This window comes from Microcaecilia unicolor, chromosome 8 (genome assembly GCF_901765095.1).
Source record: "Microcaecilia unicolor chromosome 8, aMicUni1.1, whole genome shotgun sequence".
In the NCBI taxonomy this organism is placed as follows: domain Eukaryota; kingdom Metazoa; phylum Chordata; class Amphibia; order Gymnophiona; family Siphonopidae; genus Microcaecilia; species Microcaecilia unicolor.
This window is the reverse complement of record NC_044038.1, coordinates 174237186-174254999: the sequence shown is the minus strand read 5'-3', so window position 1 is coordinate 174254999 and position 17814 is coordinate 174237186. Positions and strand designations below refer to the sequence as shown.

Below are 17814 nucleotides of genomic sequence, written 5' to 3'. Positions count from 1 at the left end.
CGGCAACCGTGAGACCTTGGTATCCCCAAGACCACTCATCAGTTTATCCAAGTCCTCTCCAAACAACATAGAACCTTTGAAAGGTAGAGAATACAACTTTGCTTTAGAGGCCACATCTGCCACCCAGCCCCTAAGCCAAAGTGCCCTGCGAGCCATCACCGCCAGAGACATATTCTTAGCCAAAGCCCTTAGCAAATCATAAAGGGTGTCGGCCAAAAACGAAGACCCCATCTCCAATTTGGCCAGGTCCTGAACCAAACCAGTCCTATATAACACAGGCTCATCCAAGAGCTTCCAAAGCCAAGAAATCAAAACTGCGCTTCAGAAAGGACTCTAGCTTCCTATCCTGAGGATCCCGTAAGGCTGTACCGCCATCCAACGGAATGGCCGTAGCCTTAGTAACCGCCGTAACCACCGCATCCGCAGTACATGGTTTCAGCAGGACCAAATCTTCCGGAGGCAAGGGATACAGCCGCGCCCATAGCTCTAGACACCTTACAAGCAGCCTCCGGCACAGACCATTCCTGAAAAACCATGTCCCTAATGTCTGAATTCATGGGAAAGGAACAGGAGGCTCTCTGAATTCCCTTAACCAAGGGATCTGCCTGGGGTCCCTCCGCAGAGGGAGTGGCCGCTGGAGCAAACTTCAAAGTAGAGATCACCTGATCAATGAGCTCTAACAACTCCTCCTCATGAAAAATGCGAACCACTGAAGAATCTTCCCCACGCCTTAGCCCATCCTGATCCTCAGACACATCTAAGAGATCCTCCTCTCTTGGGTCACTCCAAACGTCCGACCCAGGCAGAGAAAGTATCTCCATAGGCTCCAAAATATCCACCCGTGGGCCCTTAACTCCCACTGAGCTAGCAGCCTCTGGGGAACCAACAGCCTGAGAGGGGCCAGCTCTCCAGGCATTATTCAGAGACCAAACAAACTCAGGGGGAAGCCAGACCCCCTCAACGCTGCTGAAGCCCCAACAACACTTCCCGCAGTCTCCGCGACGGACCCCCCTCGCTCCGGAGGCGGCAGGTCCATCGCGTGATCCGCGGCTAAACTAGGTGCGCTTCTCGCCACACACGGGTCCCCTGGCGCCGGCCCGGAATGTGCGGTCAAATCGTCGCCCAACACCTCCGCCGACTCAGGGGAAAGCACGGGGGCAAGAGTGCTGACAACACAGGCTCCCCACAAAATTTACATTGGCCACCTTTCACTTCAACGCCACGCTTCGCGCAAAACCGACACTTCGCCGGCTTACACATAATGGCCACGAACACAATAAAAACAAACAGTTGCTTTGTGCTCTGACAGACTAATAGGCAAAACCACCTAAGGCAAGAGCGCCCTTGAAGACGTTTTATCTCTGGACTGCCACAAGAACAGCCAAAATAGCCGCCTTTTAAAAACGTTTATTTATTTTTTTAAACCTCGTTGCTGATGCCTAAATGCCTCAAGGGTACAGAACGAGGTCTGTAGCCGAGGTCAAGCAGTCCTCCAGAGAAAGAGCACAGGGGGAGGGACCCGGCCACCCAGGTGTGACACCCCACAGGGAATAAGAAGCTCCTTAGGACTTACACCCTGTAATAGAGATCCAAGTGTGGGTTCTCTAACATTTACAACCACTTGCCCACCTGGGTACTCTAGGCACTGCACCAGTTTGTTTGCTTTTATTGAAATTGAGTATCCAACCTGGAGATTTTAGAAATTAGACTACCCAGGCCATAGCTTATGTTTGATTTATTTTTACTGTACACCACCTTGAATGAATTCTTTCAAAAAGGCGGTAAATAAATCATAATAAATAAAAAGGAATGGCAAACTTACACTACTTAAGTCCAAAGCAGTGCTTTCCCTCTGCATGATTCTAATCATGTTTTAGCTTGGTAGTTCACTCCTACTTCTTTTAGCTTCCAGCTAAATCAGAACCAGCATCTACTGAGCTACAGTTATCAAGATGGTTATTGTTGCGATAGTTCTTAGGTAGAAGCCAAAAAAGTCCCTACAGCTCCTTTTTAAACCAAACACAACGTAGACCCTAAGTCTGGCCATTAAGAGCTGCTATCAAGCAATGGCTATGAATACAGCCTTGCAGTATACCCAGCAGAACCCAGGTCTTCTACATAGCTGAGCATCACACTGCATTAAGCCACAGAGCCAGCCCTACATGATTCTGCAAAAAAAAAAAAAAAAAAGTTCATTAAAAAAAAAAAAAAAAAATTTAGGATTGTATTCTATTAATTCCCATCAGAGTGATTGTAACCTAACCATTCATAGCCTTGAAATGAATACAAGAATAAGAAGCCTTAATGAGAGGGAGGTGTTTGGTGACCAGAAAGAATTCTAGTTCTGCCACCAAATCAATACAGTAAAATGTATAACTGTCTACAGTGTGCTTTACCTGCTGGCTATTATGTAGATATGTGCTGTCATGCCAATAACTACACAGGCAACTGCATATGTTTTTGAAGTTTTAACACCGAGCACTGCTTCTGCAGAGTTATACTGAATACTAGGCTTTTGTTTATGTACAGTGCATTTCTCAGAAACTTGGACTATATTTGGAAGGTCATACTAAATTCCTAGATTATACAGAATCCATTTCTGACAGCTAATTTACCTCCTCCTCTTTTGCTGGCTGATCTGTGTCCATGGGCTCTTCATTCTCCTCTGATTTGTGAACCTCAACAAGGGATGCACTAGAAACGCTGAAGATACCGTGAACATTGATACGCACTTTGACTTTAACTTTGGAGCTGGATCCATCTGCCTGTGGTAAGACCTTCTGAATCATAAACTGACCTGAAAATGCACAAGATCAAGCAAATCAGCTAAATAAGTTTAATAGCACATTTATAACCCGCTTAACCATTAAACATAGCTCAAGGTCGGGAACAAGAAAAACATACATAAAATAGCCATTGTTAAAGAATACTTTGCTTTATAAAAAAACAACTTAAGATATAAACTAAAGCAGAAAAAGCAAAGTTACTCACTTGTATAAGTTCTCCAAGGACAACAGGCCAAGTATTCTCATATCTGGGGTGACATCATTCAACGGAGCCCAGTGTGGATGCTGCCCACCATATACAGCTATTAGAAAATTCTAGTAGCATCCCACCACATGTGCCTTTCTGCCCAGTGTGCAAAGTACAGGCTCCACAGTAGGATAACACAGCTAAAGGACTACAACTTCTAGAGGAGATGGGAGGGTATGCGAGAATACTACTTGGCCTGCTGTAGGTGAGTAACTGTTTTCTCCGAAGACAAGCAGGTCATTAGTATTCTCACATCTGGGAATCCTTAGTTTCCAGGCTCACTGAAAACAATGCTAGGATAATAGAGACTTGAAGCAATGAGATCTTGAAGTCAATCAACCTTAAACTATACATACAAACTAGTTGTGAAGGTTCAGCCTGGAACAGAACAAAAACTGGGCCTAAAAGGGTGGACCTGGATTCTAGACACCAAACTAATTCTGCAGAACTGTCTGACTGAACCAGCTATCAAGTTGGGTATCTTGCTCAAAGAAGTAATTAGATATGAATGTATGGGCTGAACACCACATTGCAGCCTTGCAAATTTCCTTGATGGAGGCCAATCAAGTGGGCTACTGACTACCCATGGCAATGACATTATGAGCCTTGACATGATCCTCTAGTCTGGGCAAAAACAAAGAAGATGAAATCTGCTAGCCAATTAGAAATTGTACATTTGATGATCGCTACCCCCATCCTGTTTGGGTCAGAAGAAACAAAAAGATGGGCTTTAGTGTGTTCCAGATAGAAAGCCAAGGCTCGCATGCAGTCTAATGTATGCAGTACACGTGCCAGGATAGGCATGTGGTTTTGGGGAAAATGCTGGCAGAACGACTAACTTATTAAAATGGAACTCCTACACCACCTTAAGAGGGTGTGTGTGAAGAACTACTCTGTTGTGATAAAACTAATGTGGATCAGTTACTAAAGCCTGAAGCTTATCAACTCTGCAAGCTCAAATTACTGCCACCAAAAATACAACTTTCCAGGTCAAATACTTCAGATGACAGGAATCAGGCAGTTCAAAAGGAGCTTTCATCAGCTGGGTAAGAACTGAGATCCCAAGACAGTAGCAGGTTTAACCAAGGCTTTGTCAAGAACAAACCTCTCATGAATTAAACTAGAGGCTATACAGAGATGGGTTTACCGCCTACACGAGGATAAGTACTACTTGCACTGAGAGGTACCCTTACAGCGTTGGTTTTCAAACCAGACTTGGAGAGGTGCAGGAAGTATTCAAGTAGTTTCCGTGTAGGGCAAGAGGATCTATGGCCTTGCATTCACACCAGGCAACAAACCTTCTCCATTTAAAAGAATTAGAATATTTTCTGGAAGCAAGATAGATATTGGAGACACTTTCAGGCAGATTAAAGGACTGAAATTCTACACTCTCAACATACAGGCTTGAGGGTGGGATGCAGAAGGGACCCCTTGTTCCGTGCTACGAGGGTCGGAAAACATTCCCTCTCATAGCTCTTTTTAGTGGGAACTAGATTTGTCTCAGCCAGAATGGAGCGATTAAGATTGTTCCCCGATTCTGCTCGGGTTTCAGTAAAAAGGTCTTCTCTATGAGAGGTATTGGAGCATATGTATACAGAAGACCTCTTCCCTCCCCCCCAAGAGGGAGGATAAAGCGAAGATACTTACCTGTAGCAGGTATTCTCCGAGGACAGCAGACTGATTGTTCTCACTGATGGGTCGGCGTCCATGGCGGCCCAGGAACGGAGATTTTTTCCAGCAAAAATCAACAAACTTTGTGACAGCTTTTGGAGCAACAGATCGTCGCACTGTGCATGCGTCCGTGCCCACCTCAATTATATAAAAAAGCAAATAAAGAACAATAACTCCAAAGGGGAGTTGGGCGGGTTGGTGAGAACTATCAGCCTGCTGTCCTCGGAGAATTCCTGCTACAGGTAAGTATCTTTGCTTTCTCCGAGGACAAGCAGGCTGCTTGTTCTCACTGATGGGGTATACCTAGCCCCCAGGCTCACTAAAAACAACAAAAGAAGGTCAACTGGGCCTCGCAACGGAGAGGACATAAGAAAGATTGACCTATGAAGAAACATCTAAGAGTGCAGCCTGGAACAGAATAAAAATGGGACTAGGGGGGGTGGAGTTGGATTCTAAACCCCGAACAGATTCTGCAGCACCGACTGCCCAAACTGACTGCCGCATCGGGAATCCTGCTGGAGGCAGTAATGAGATGTGAATGTGTGGACTGATGACCACGTCGCAGCCTTGCAAATCTCTTCAATAGTGGCTGACTTCAAATGGGCCACTGACGCTGCCATAGCTCGAACACTATGAGCCATGACATGACCCTCAAGAGTCAGCCCAGCTTGGGCGTAAGTGAAGGAAACGCAATCTGCTAGCCAGTTGGAAATGGTGCGTTTCCCAACAGCGACTCCCCTTCTGTTGGGATCAAAAGAAACAAACATTTGGGTTGACTGTCTGAAGGGGCTTGTCCGCTCCACATAGAAGGCCAATGCTCTCTTGCAGTCCAATGTATGCAACTGACGTTCAGCAGGGCAGGTATGAGGACGGGGGAAGAATGTTGGCAAGACAATTGACTGGTTCAGATGGAACTCCGACACCACCTTCGGCAGGAACTTAGGGTGCGTACGGAGGACTACTCTGTTATGATGAAATTTAGTATAGGGAGCATGGGCTACCAAGGTTTGCATCTCACTGACTCTACGAGCTGAAGTAACAGCCACCAAGAAAATGACCTTCCAGGTCAAATACTTCAGATGGCAGTAATCCAGTGGCTCAAAAGGAGGCTTCATCAGCTGGGTGAGAACGGCATTGAGATCCCATGACACTGGTGGAGGTTTGACAGGGGGCTTTGACAAAAGCAAATCTCTCATGAAGTGAACAACTAAAGGCTGTCCAGAGATAGGCTTACCCTCCACATGGTAATGGAAAGCACTAATCGCACTAAGATGAACTCTTATGGAGTTGGTCTTGAGACCAGACTCTGACAAGTGTAGAAGGTATTCAAGCAGGGTCTGTGTAGGACAAGAGCGAGGATCTAGGGCCTTGCTGTCACACCAGACGGCAAACCTCCTCCATTTAAAAGAGTAACACCTCTTCGTGGAATCTTTCCTGGAAGCAAGCAAGACTCGGGAGACACCCTCAGAAAGACCCAAGGAGGCGAATTCTACGCTCTTAACATCCAGGCCGTGAGAGCCAGAGACTGGAGGTTGGGATGCAGAAGCGCCCCCTTGTTCTGAGTGATGAGGGTTGGAAAACACTCCAATCTCCACGGTTCTTTGGAGGACAACTCCAGAAGAAGAGGGAACCAAACCGGACACGGCCAAAAAGGCGCAATCAGAATCATGGTTCTGCGGTCTTGCTTGAGTTTCAGCACAGTCTTCCCCACCAGAGGTATGGGAGGATATGCATACAGAAGGCCCTTCCCCCAATGCAGGAGAAAAGCATCTGACGCTAGTCTGTCCTGGGCCTGAAGTCTGGAACAGAACTGAGGGACCTTGTGATTGATCCGAGTGGCAAAAAGATCCACCGAGGGGGTGCCCCACTCTCGGAAAATCTTGCGTACCACGCCCGAGTTGAGCGACCACTCGTGAGGTTACATAATTCTGCACAACCTGTCGGCAAGACTGTTGTTTACACCTGCCAGATACGTGGCTTGGAGAAACATGCAGTGATGGCGAGCCCAAAGCCACATCTGAGCGGCTTCCCGACACAGGGGGCAAGATCCGGTGCCCCCCTGCTTGATGATGTAGTGCATGGCAACCTGATTGTCTGTCTGAATTTGAATAGATTGGACAGTCGATCTCTGAAAGCCTTTAGAGTGTTCCAGACCGCTCACAACTCCACGAGATTGATCTGAAGACCTGATTCCTGGAGGGACCAAGCTCCTTGAGTGTGGAGTCCATCTACATGAGCTCCCACCCCAGAAGGGATGCATCCGTTGTCAGCACTTTGAGGCTGAGGAATTTGAAAAAGACGTCCCAAGGTCAAATTGGATCAAATTGTCCACCACTGAAGGGAATTGTGAAAGTCAGTGGACAGCTGATCACATCCTCTAGATTCCCTGCAGCTTGATACCACTGGGAAGCTAGGGTCCATTGAGCCGATCTAATATGAAGACGCGCCATGGGAGTCACATGAACCGTGGAGGCCATATGGCCCAGAGGTCTCAACATCTGCCGAGCTGTGATCTGCTGAGACGCTCTGGCCATGGAAACCAGGGACAGAAGATTTCTGCCCTCGACTCGGGGAGATAGGCATGAGCCGTCTGGGAGTCCAGCAGAGCTCCTATAAATTCTAGTTTTTGAACCGGAAGAAGGTGGGACTTCGGGTAATTTATCACAAACCCGAGTAGCTCCAGCACTTGAATAGTCATCCGCATGGACTGTAGAGCTCCTGCCTCCGAGGTGTTCTTCACCAGCCAATCGTCGAGATAAGGGAACACATGCAGTCCCAGTCTGCGTAGCGACGTTGCAACCACCACTAGGCATTTTGTAAACACCCTGGGCGCAGACGCGAGACCAAAGGGCAGCACACAATACTGAAAATGCTGTGTTCCCAGATGGAATCGAATATACTTCCTGTGAGCAGGAAGTATCGGGATGTGTATATAAGCATCCTTTAAGTCCAGAGAGCATAGCCAATCGTTTCCCTGAATCATGGGAAGAAGCATGCCCAGGAAAAACATCCTGAACTTTTCTCGGACCAGGAATTTGTTCAGGGCCCTTAAGTCTAGGATGGGACACATCCCCCCTGTTTTCTTTTGCACAAAAAAGTACCTGGAATAGAATCCCATTCTGGAACGGGCTCGACCGCATTGGCGCTGAGAAGGGCGGAGAGTTCCTCTGCAAGTACCTGCCTGTGCTGGAAGCTGAAGGACTGAGCTCCCGGTGGGCAATTTGGAGGTCTGGAGATCAAACTGAGGGAGTACTCTAACCGTACTATTTGCAGAACCCACTGGTCGGAGGTTATGAGAGGCCACCTTTGGTGAAAAAATTTTAACCTCCCCCCGACTGGTAGGTTGTCTGGCACAGGTAGTTTTATGGCGGCTATGCTCAGCTGGAGCCAGTCAAAGCCCGCCCCTTGCTTTTGCTGGGGAGCTGCCGGGGCCTGTCTGGACGCACACTGTTGACGCGAACGAGCGCGCTGGGGCTGAGCCTGAAGGCTGTCGGTAAGGTGGATTGTACCTACGCTTATTGTAAGCATAGGAAGCAGACCTCCTTCCCCGGAAAAACCGTCTCCCTGTTGAGGTAGATGCTGAAGACACCCGGTGGGAGAGCTTGTCGAGGGTGGTTTCCTGCTGGTGGAGCTGCTCTACCACCTGCTCGACTTTCTCGTCAAAAATATTATCCCCCTGGCAAGGAACATCCGCAAGCCGCTGCTGGGTTCGATTGTCCAGGTCAGAGGCACGCAGCCATGAGAGTCTGCGCATCACTATACCTTGAGCAGCAGCTCTGGATGCCACAAAAGAGTCGTAAGCTCCCCTGGACAGGAATTTATGACACGCCTTCACCTGCCTGACAACCTCGGGGTTCCTCAGGGGTCTGTACTAGGACCGCTGCTTTTTAATATATTTATAAATGATTTAGAGATGGGAGTAACTAGCGAGGTAATTAAATTTGCTGATGACACAAAGTTATTCAAGTCGTTAACTTGCGACAGGATTGTGAAAAATTACAGAAGGACCTTATGAGACTGGGAGACTGGGCGGCTAAATGGCAGATGACATTTAATGTGAGCAAGTGCAAGGTGATGCATGTGGCAAAAAAGAACCCGAATTATAGCTACGTCATGCAAGGTTCCACGCATAATTAAACTCTGGAATTCGTTGCCGAAGAACGTGGTGAAGGTGGTTAGCTTAGCAGAGTTTAAAAAAAGGGGTTAGACGGTTTCCTAAAGGACAAGTCCATAAACCACTACTAAATGGACTTGGGAAAAATCCACAATTCCAGGAATAAGATGTATAGAATGTTTGTATGTTTGGGAAGCTCGCCAGGTGCCCTTGGCCTGGATTGGCCGCTGTTGTGGACAGGATGCTGGGCTCGATGGTCCCTTGGTCTTTTCCCAGTGTGGCATTACTTATGTACCTCCTGAAAAGGCCTGGCGTGCTCCGGAGGGAGCTTGTCCACCAAGTCTGCCAGTTGCTTAACATTGTTCCGCATATGGATGCTCGTGTAGAGCTGGTATGATTGGATCTTGGACACAAGCATAGAGAACTGATAGGCCTTCCTCCCAAAAGAGTCCTAGACTCTGGCCCTGAGGGAGCAGAGGCAAAATCCCTAGTACTCATGGCTCTCTTGAGAACGGAATCCACAACCATAGAGTCGTGAGGTAACTGCGACCTCATCAACAGGTTCTCCGTGAATCCGATATTGGGACTCTGCTTTTTTGGGAATGGTGGGATTACTGAGCGGTTTCATCCAGTTCCTAAGCAATGTCTCCTTAAGGACATTATGCAAAGGAGCAGTGGACGACTCCTTAGGTGGTGAAGGATAGTCAAGGACCTCGAGCATCTCAGTCCTGGGCTCATCCTCAGTGACCACCAGGAAGAGAATGCCCACAGACATCTCCTGGACAAATGACAAGGAGAGACTCTCCGGTGGAGAAAGCTTCCTCTCAGGTGAAGGAGTTGGATCAGAAGGAAGACCACAAGACTCCTCAGAAGAGAAATACCTGGGGTCTTCCCCTTCATTCCACGAGGCATCCTCCTCGGTATCGGACAAGAGTTCTCTAACTGCAGTCCGAAACCGGGCCTGTTTCGACGCAGAGGAACCCCGTCCTCTATGGCGATGCCGAGAAATCAACTCCCATGCCGGCGGCGATGAAGCTCCCTCCAGCGTCGACGAGTTGTCGACCTGGGTGGCAGCCGAGGCCGATGCCGCAAGCGGTACCGGCATCAGGGACCGCACCACAGGCACAGAGCCAGCCGCCGCTTCCATCGACAGTACCGAGGGCGCAAGCACCCCCGGTACCGAGACAGACTGATGCAGCTTCCCTTCCAGGAGACCTGGAAGAATGGCTCGGATGGCTCGGATGCGCTCGTCTAGATCTGCTGTCGAGGAAGGCTGTGGGGCCAGTGCAGAAGTCGGCATCAGAATCTGTGGAGGCCTGGGAGGCGGTACGGGGCTGTCCGAAGATCTACGCACTGACACCTCTTGTATGGAGGGTGAGCGCTCCTCCCGGCGTCGACGCTTCTCAGGTGCCAAATCCTTCGACGCCATGGAGCTCCTGGTACTTTGTCTCGAAGGAGATCGATGACGATGCTTCTTCGCCTTCGCTCGAAGCATGTCACCGGCACTCCTCGGTACCGACAAGGACGTGGAATCCACACGCCTCCTCAGGGTCGGGTCCGATGGGCCTGCACAGCAGGAGCCCTCGAGACAGGTGGAGACCCGCTTGACGGCTCACTACTCCCAGCTAGTGGTGAAGTTCAGACAGCCATTACCTTCTCTCCCGATGTCGATGCCGAGGAATCAGTCGGAGCTCCAAAAAGACGGTCCCGAAGAGCTCTTCTCGACGCCTGTGTCCGCTTTTTCAAGCTCAGACACAACTTACAGGCGTCTGGGTGATGGTCGGGCCCAAGGCACTGGATGCACCACGCGTGCTGGTCAGTGCCCGAGATCGACCGCTGGCACCGAGCACACTTTTTGAAGCCGCTAGGAGGCTTCGAGGACATGAGCGTAAAAATCGTGGCGGCGAAATCAAAAGGCTCAATTGTGCCAATAGAGGGGCGTACATGCGGCCTCGAAAGGAAACTTAAAAAGGGGGAAAAAATAAGAAAATAAGGATTTCTCTTTTTTTTTTAACTGGAAAAAGAAAGACAAAAGAGGCAACGAAAAACAAAACAAAAAAAAAGACACAAATTAGCGCTAAAACACCAAAGTCTTTCTCTGGGCCTAAGAGAGAGACCGGCACGCAGCCACTCGCTGCGGAAAAAGAAAAACTGAGGCGGGAACGGACGCATGCAGGAAGATGGCCGCGCATGCACAGTGCGTCTGTCCCACGCTCCGGAAGCTGTCACAAAGTTTGTTGATTTTTGCTGGAAAAAATTTCCGTTCCTGGGCCACCGTGGACGCCAACCTATCAGTGAGAACAAGCAGCCTGCTTGTCCTCGGAGAAAGGCTTCTGATACTAATCTGCTGTGTGAGCTGAGCCTGGCGCATAACTGAGGGACTCTGTGACAAAGAAACCCAGCAAGGGGGTGCTCAACTCTCTAAAGACCTTATGGACTATGCCCATATCGAGACCCCACTCGTGAGGTTGCATTACGCTGCTCCGTCTGTCTGCCAGGTTGTTGTCCTTGCGCCATCCCACTACTACTTTCATACAGCCTCAATTCCTGCATAGCCTCATGAACTGGGAAGGATTTAGATGGCTTCTTAGTGCTAACCATGTTAGGATTAGGCAGTAGCTTGAAACTCCAGAGAAGAAATATTAAGAACTTCCAGCACCTTAAGTGAAGACAGGCAGTTCCTCCTTATGGAATACCCTGACCACAGTATATCATTGGCCTCATCATTAGCCAATTCTTCCTCCTCAAGAGGACCAGGCAAATCAGAAGGCAGTGAAGACATGGAGAGCCCACCCTCAGACAGCAGGAGAATGAGGGGAAGTAACTTCTACCTCAAGAATAGCCTCTGAGCAACACTTCTTCAGAGGAAGAGTCTAAGGTCCAAGAAGCAAATTGTAGACCCTGAGAGCAAGTGCTTCATTAAATAGGCCGGGTGAAGGAGCAGGACAAATTCAGGAGAGAAGGGCTCCTGAGAGAAAGAAGAAGAATTCAGCAGACATAGCAGAAAAAAGCTTTGCAGACTTAAGTCTCCAAGCAAACAGATGCTGACAGCTGGGAAGGAAGAGTACTCACCAGTGGGAGCCAAATCGTAGCTTTTCAAAATGGTCACCAAAGGTGCTGGAAAAACCGCTGCATCTGTGCCAGACTGCTGCGAGGAGTGTGGTAATGTGTCCACTGCACAGGAACCTGATGGCCCTGCCATATCCAACTTGTCTTTGGCCGCATCTGCCAGAGAAGCAATTCAAGCACTGCCATGATGCTGCTCTGTGCTTTCCGCAGGGAGCAGCGCATAACAGCCTCTGCTGCCATGAAAATAAAAGTGAAATCCAAACCACAACAGAACTAGAGTGCAGGGAAGTGTAAAAGGTGCACTCACCCACACCGAAGAAAAAGGATAGTTTCTCCGCAGAGGCTAATATTGCCAATAGGGCTTAAACAAATCCCCTCCAGACAAGACCCGCAGTGAAGCAAAAAAATGCTAACAAGTCCCTTTTGGACTTTTTTTTGTTTGTTTCCTGTAAGGAAGAAGGGCCAGTAACAGGAGGGTAAGCAAGGTAGGAGAGGGACCTTGAACCACCAGGTGTATCCCCTAAAAAGTAGGGGCCGATCAGCCCAAACACCTCCAAGCCTCACTGAACTGGGAAACCCAGGCCAGGAGCTACAGCAGCACAGAAGACCAGAAGCGTGTGAGACTGTCCACTGCCTGCTGGAGATAGAAGATATACTGTCTAGCCAAGGAGCTTACTGTTCTTTAAGACAGAGTTCAATCTGGTCGATGGTCAAAACCCACAAGTCTCTGGATTCATCTGCTGCTGACAAGTTTTATATGAAAAAATACCTGCATAATAGGACTTTACCTCATAGCACTCTAAATTTATACCCAAAGAACAGAGATTACACATTAAATAGAAACTGTATTAAGGGAAACCTTGAGGAGCCCCACAAAATAGATGACAGGGGAGGGAAAAAACTTGCACATTACTTTCATTTCCCAAAGCTTCAGAAAATCTGCACATCAACTGAGAACCTGGCCAGCAATCCCCATAGTGCTTTATTCTGTAAGCAGAATATATTCACCAGATCAAATGCAACCGTAAGATTCAGCTGCATCAAAAAATCTTGCTGTCGCTTATCTAAATGGATTGCTACTTCTTGTAAAAGGTGGGCCCAAAAGGGTCTCAGTGCTGTGTCTAAAACACATTGCGACATTACATATTTGAATCAAATTTTTTTTTTTTTTTTTTTTTTTAAACTTGATCCAACATGGGAGGGGAGAAGTCATACCATATTCTGTCTGCTGGGTGGCATACATCAGAATTGACATGAAATTATTTGTCGATATTGGTAATAGAGCCTTTCATTTCTTGTCTAATTTTATTAATTATCTCCTCATTTAACTTGCTAGTTGGTCTGCGGAGGGAATAGCTTCATTAGTTACAGTCAGGGATTGCATGTTAAGTAGATTAAACCACCAAAGCATAGAACTTTCTGGTATTTAACGTGAACCCACCTACATATTTAGCACAATAGTTTTGGCTTTTTAAAAATTTTATATTTGAATTTTTAGTAATTTTCACCAGTTGTTCCAGTTATCTTCTGTTTTTCCTTTGGACCATATTCTTTCTAAACACCTGCATGATTTTTGCCTCTAACAGTTTTTTGGCAGGTCTAAATCTTAGTTTCTGCAGGAGCTGAGAAATGGATCCTAATTGGTCAAAAGTTATTTTGGAGCAGAAGGTAGAGGGATCAATTTTACCTCTTTTTGTGAAGGAGGAAACCAGAGCTTTTATTCTTGAATTGTGTCTTCTTTCCAGTGGAGAGTTAAAGATAGCTTATAATGATCAAACCATGGGACAGGAGTCCATACAGGATTAGAAATAAAAAAGTTTGTTGGATCAGTAAAACAGTATGTAAATAGATCCAACTGATGGTCTATTGTGGGAAGAATCTCTAATGGGAGTAGGAGAATTGCCAAGTTTGAAGGAAATCTAGGAAACTTTTAGTCTGTCTCTCTTCAGGTTTGTCTAAATCGAGATTAATGTCACATCAGTAATAGTTGTAGTGATTCGACATGTTAGAGATTAACACAGCGAGTTCCTCTTCAACCGCATCCCAATTACTTTGAGGATGATAGAGCAATAAGGTATTAAAATGATATGCTAGTGAGTCAGATATTAAATGCAATAATTTCTAGATAGGGTGATAGGAGTTCAGAAGTGTTGGTGACTTTGAAGAAAGACTAAAAGCAATGCCACCTCCTCTTCTCTTGTGAGATGGTCGATGTAAGCTGGAGAACATATGTCAGTGAGGATAGAGTCATTCTTAGATTGTAACCAGGTTTGTTAGTGTAAAACCAGGTTGTGACACTTCAAGCCAATCTTTAATAGCTGTAGTTTTAATGATAACGGATCTGGACAGTTTCATATCTAACCAACTGTGGAATGGTTAGACATGAAACTAAGGTATCTCAACTGAGTGATTGTGATTAACTGATGATTATGTTGAAATGATGCTAATCTTGGTTTATTAGAATTGGATAGTGAAAGGAAATTCGATTCAGAGCAAGCTGGATGACCAGTTTTTATTACTGAGTTAGTCTTCCCTCTAATTGTAAACCATTTTGAGAACTGTCTAGGTGTATATATCACTGGAATGCTATAAAAGTCTTCTAGTGAATTAGTTTGGTTATTAATTAGCCAAATATGGATTATACAAGGTAGCCAACAAACTAATTTAACAAGTCCATTTTGATAGAGCAGGGTAACCTTAGACCATTTGTGAAATATAGAATCATATACAGTTTCTGAATTAGTTAAGTTACTGATGAAGTCACCCACCAGTGTCTGGTTTGAAAGGCCGCTTTCTTCCTCTTCTGCCTGCATGCTGGAAACTGCTCTCCCGATGTACAAAGGAGCTGGCAGGCAGAGGAGTTGGAGCAGGTGGAGAACTCAGGAGACAGCTAACTGCATGCCATACTTCGGTCCCGCTTTTGGCACCATCAATTTCTACAGGGACAAACTTCGGTTTAGCGCACCACTGATAAATGCAAGATTCACTTATATGCATGGTTTAAGACCGCTCCTCTGCAGAAAAAAGACTCCGCATAAGCATGCAGACGGAATATGGAAGCCGATTGGCACGTGACAACCAACAAGATTTCAAATTTACCGCCCCTTTAACTGCCACAGGCAGCATAAGCGAAAAAATGTTAAGAGTGTACACTGGGGTCGTCGTTGTCGTCACGGCGGCAGAACTGTAAGACTTTAACACTGGCTGAACTAATAGAAGTTCTTAAATTAGAAAACAAGTCAAGCATCTATTGCTAAAGAATATGGTGTCAACCCAGTCAAATTTCACGTGTCTTGAAGCAGAAAGACCAGCTTCTGAAAGAATGGCAAAACAATACAAATCCACAACGGAAATGAAAATGGGCGGGAAGAGCTGAGGAGGTAGAAGATGCTCTTCTTCGGTGGTTTTCTCGAGTCAGGAGCAGACAGACAGTTTCCTGTCAGTGGTCCACTGCTTATGGAGAAAGCTAACCAGCTAGCTGAAAGTCTTGGACTAACTGAATTCAAAGTTGGATGGTTGGAAAGATGGAAGGAGAGGAACAGCATAAAATTCAAGAAACAGCATGGTGAGAAACAAGACGGTTGTTTCAGTTCTTCCTACCATCTTGAACGAGTTTGCACCTTGTGACATTTTCAATGCTGATGAAAACGGTCTCTACTGGCAAGCGATTCCTGATGGAACACTTGCATTCAAACATGCCGAAACTACTGGAGGTAAAACGTTGAAGGGCCGACTGGAGTGAGAAGTTGGAACCCCTCGTCATTGGAAAGAGCAAACAGCCCCGTTGATTCAGGAAAGTTAAGTGACTTCCTGTGTCATACGAGGCTAACGCAAATTCATGGATGACTGAGGAAATTTGGAAGCAATGGCTAAAGAAGTTAGACACTAGAATGTGGGCACAAAGACGTCCGATTTTGTTGCTTTGTGATAATTATGCTGCACACAGGGATGATGTCAGGCTAACGTCAAGGTGGTCTTCCTGCCACCAAACACTACCTCTCTGATCCAACCTATGGATCAGGGCATGATAGCCAATTTCAAACAACATTATCGGGCTCTTGTGCTACGTCTGATGAGCATTATGGATGACCGGACTGGCAAAGATAAACGTGCTGTTGAACTGGCTCATAAGCATTATTGGATTCCCTACATATGCAGAAAGAAGCCTGGAATCATGTTACACAGGCAACCATTGTGAACTGCTACAAGCGATAAGCTGTAAGGATGTGGAGAGTGATGATACAGATGCAGCTGTTGCAAACGTGTCAGATGAACAGGTTATTGACATCCCAGTCGGTGTTACTGAAGAGGAGTGTCATCACTACGTAGCTGTTGAGTACGATCTACAAACAGCTGACAACAGCACTGATGTGGAGATACACGCCTACATGCAGGCAACAACAGCTGATGATGAAACAGAGGATGAAATGAGCAGTGAGGCACATGCTGACGAATTTCAACAACCTCCACCTGTCACTTTTGCAAGAGCGCTGGAGAGTCTCAACACCGTGCAAGACCAAAGAAATACATGCAGTTAACCAGCGCGTGCACTTGACCGTTGTGACCCAAAGAAGCTTAACATCTGATAAATATATATACAGTACTGTTTATTATTATATGTACAGTATACAGTCTCCGTTAACTGACAAATAAATATGTAGGTACTTTCCATGTACCTAACGGGCAATGGAAGGTTAAGTGACTTGCTCAGTGTCAAAATGAGCTGCAATAAGAACTGAACCCGGTTCCCCAGCTCCTCAGCCCACTCCTCCACTGTTAGGAGCTAATGAGATGTCACCCAAAGCATGCCTGCATCTCGTGCTTGTCCAAAGCGAGATACACATAAAATATATTATGGTGTCTTTCCAACTGGGAAAAACAAAATGAAAATGGGAACGACCAAAGAAGTGCCAATCAAGGGATATTTACTAAAAATGTCACAAAGATAAAAAAAAAGTCCACAGGGATCTATAAAAAAAAAAAAAAACGATATAAACACTCAAAGCAATCCTGGGTTTTGGCACGGCACCTGAGTCTCAACTTCAGCTGAACTTGTAAATCCTTTATACTGTTTAAAGGCAGGTATAAACACACTATCATCAAACAGTTCCCCACTCTGTTAGGCTGTGACAGCAAAATGAAACCAGCTGCTAAAAGTAGCGCAGCTGATTAACAACTTGAACAATTCATTTTGGCAACAAAAAAAACAAGAGAGTTCTGTGCACCCAGTCTTATAGATCCCTATGGACTGTGCTTTTTTATTTTATTTGATTTCTGACATCAATATCCCCTAGTTGGCACTTCTTTGGTCACCCCCCCCCCCCCCCCCCACCACACTTTTTGTTTTTTCCTCAATTAGTTTTGTAAAGGTTACCTTGGCTTTTTTGTTGTTTTGGTCTTTCCAATTGGAATACCCTTTGTTCCCTCAAAAAAAGCCGTTAATGCAGCCCTGCATGTAAGCCCAAAAAAAAAAAAAAAAAAAGGCAAAAAACCCACCTTTGCCCACAACCAATATAGTTGGTCCAATACAATTTAATGAAGTTCAGTGAAGTTTATGCATCCGCTACTTAAAGTTGATCCAATCATGTAAACGAATTTGCATTTTTATTTGAAACATACATTGGCTGTCCCATGGGGAAAAATATACATAAAACAAGAGAAACCAAGACTTCATTACCTATTGCAGGGTCTGGATAGGGCAGTTCCTTTGGAGAATTATAGTATGCCTCAAGACTAAATTGCTCTTTCCTGTAGAATGTGAGAACTTTGGAGAATGGTGCTGCATGGTTTTTCGGGAAGACCTCACAATCACTTTAAAATATAAAGAAGAAGAAGAAGAAGAAATCAGTCTCGGGGGTGGGGTAAGATGCAGGGGAGCTGGTCAGTTTTATCTGTAAAGTATGGTTTGTATTTTTCCTGTTTTGTAC

At 46.1% G+C, this 17814-nt stretch overlaps 1 protein-coding gene across 1 annotated transcript in view; it reads right to left on the bottom strand.

Moving 5' to 3' along the window:
• The window catches only part of HSPA4 (heat shock protein family A (Hsp70) member 4), a 122385-nt gene that overhangs the window by 38197 nt on the left and 66374 nt on the right, over positions 1-17814 (bottom strand). The window contains exons 11-12 of the mRNA XM_030211745.1: positions 17565-17698; positions 2616-2797 (exon numbers count right to left, since the gene is read on the bottom strand). Of these exons, the coding sequence (XP_030067605.1) occupies positions 2616-2797; positions 17565-17698 (316 nt within the window). The remainder of the gene's footprint in view (positions 1-2615; positions 2798-17564; positions 17699-17814) is intronic.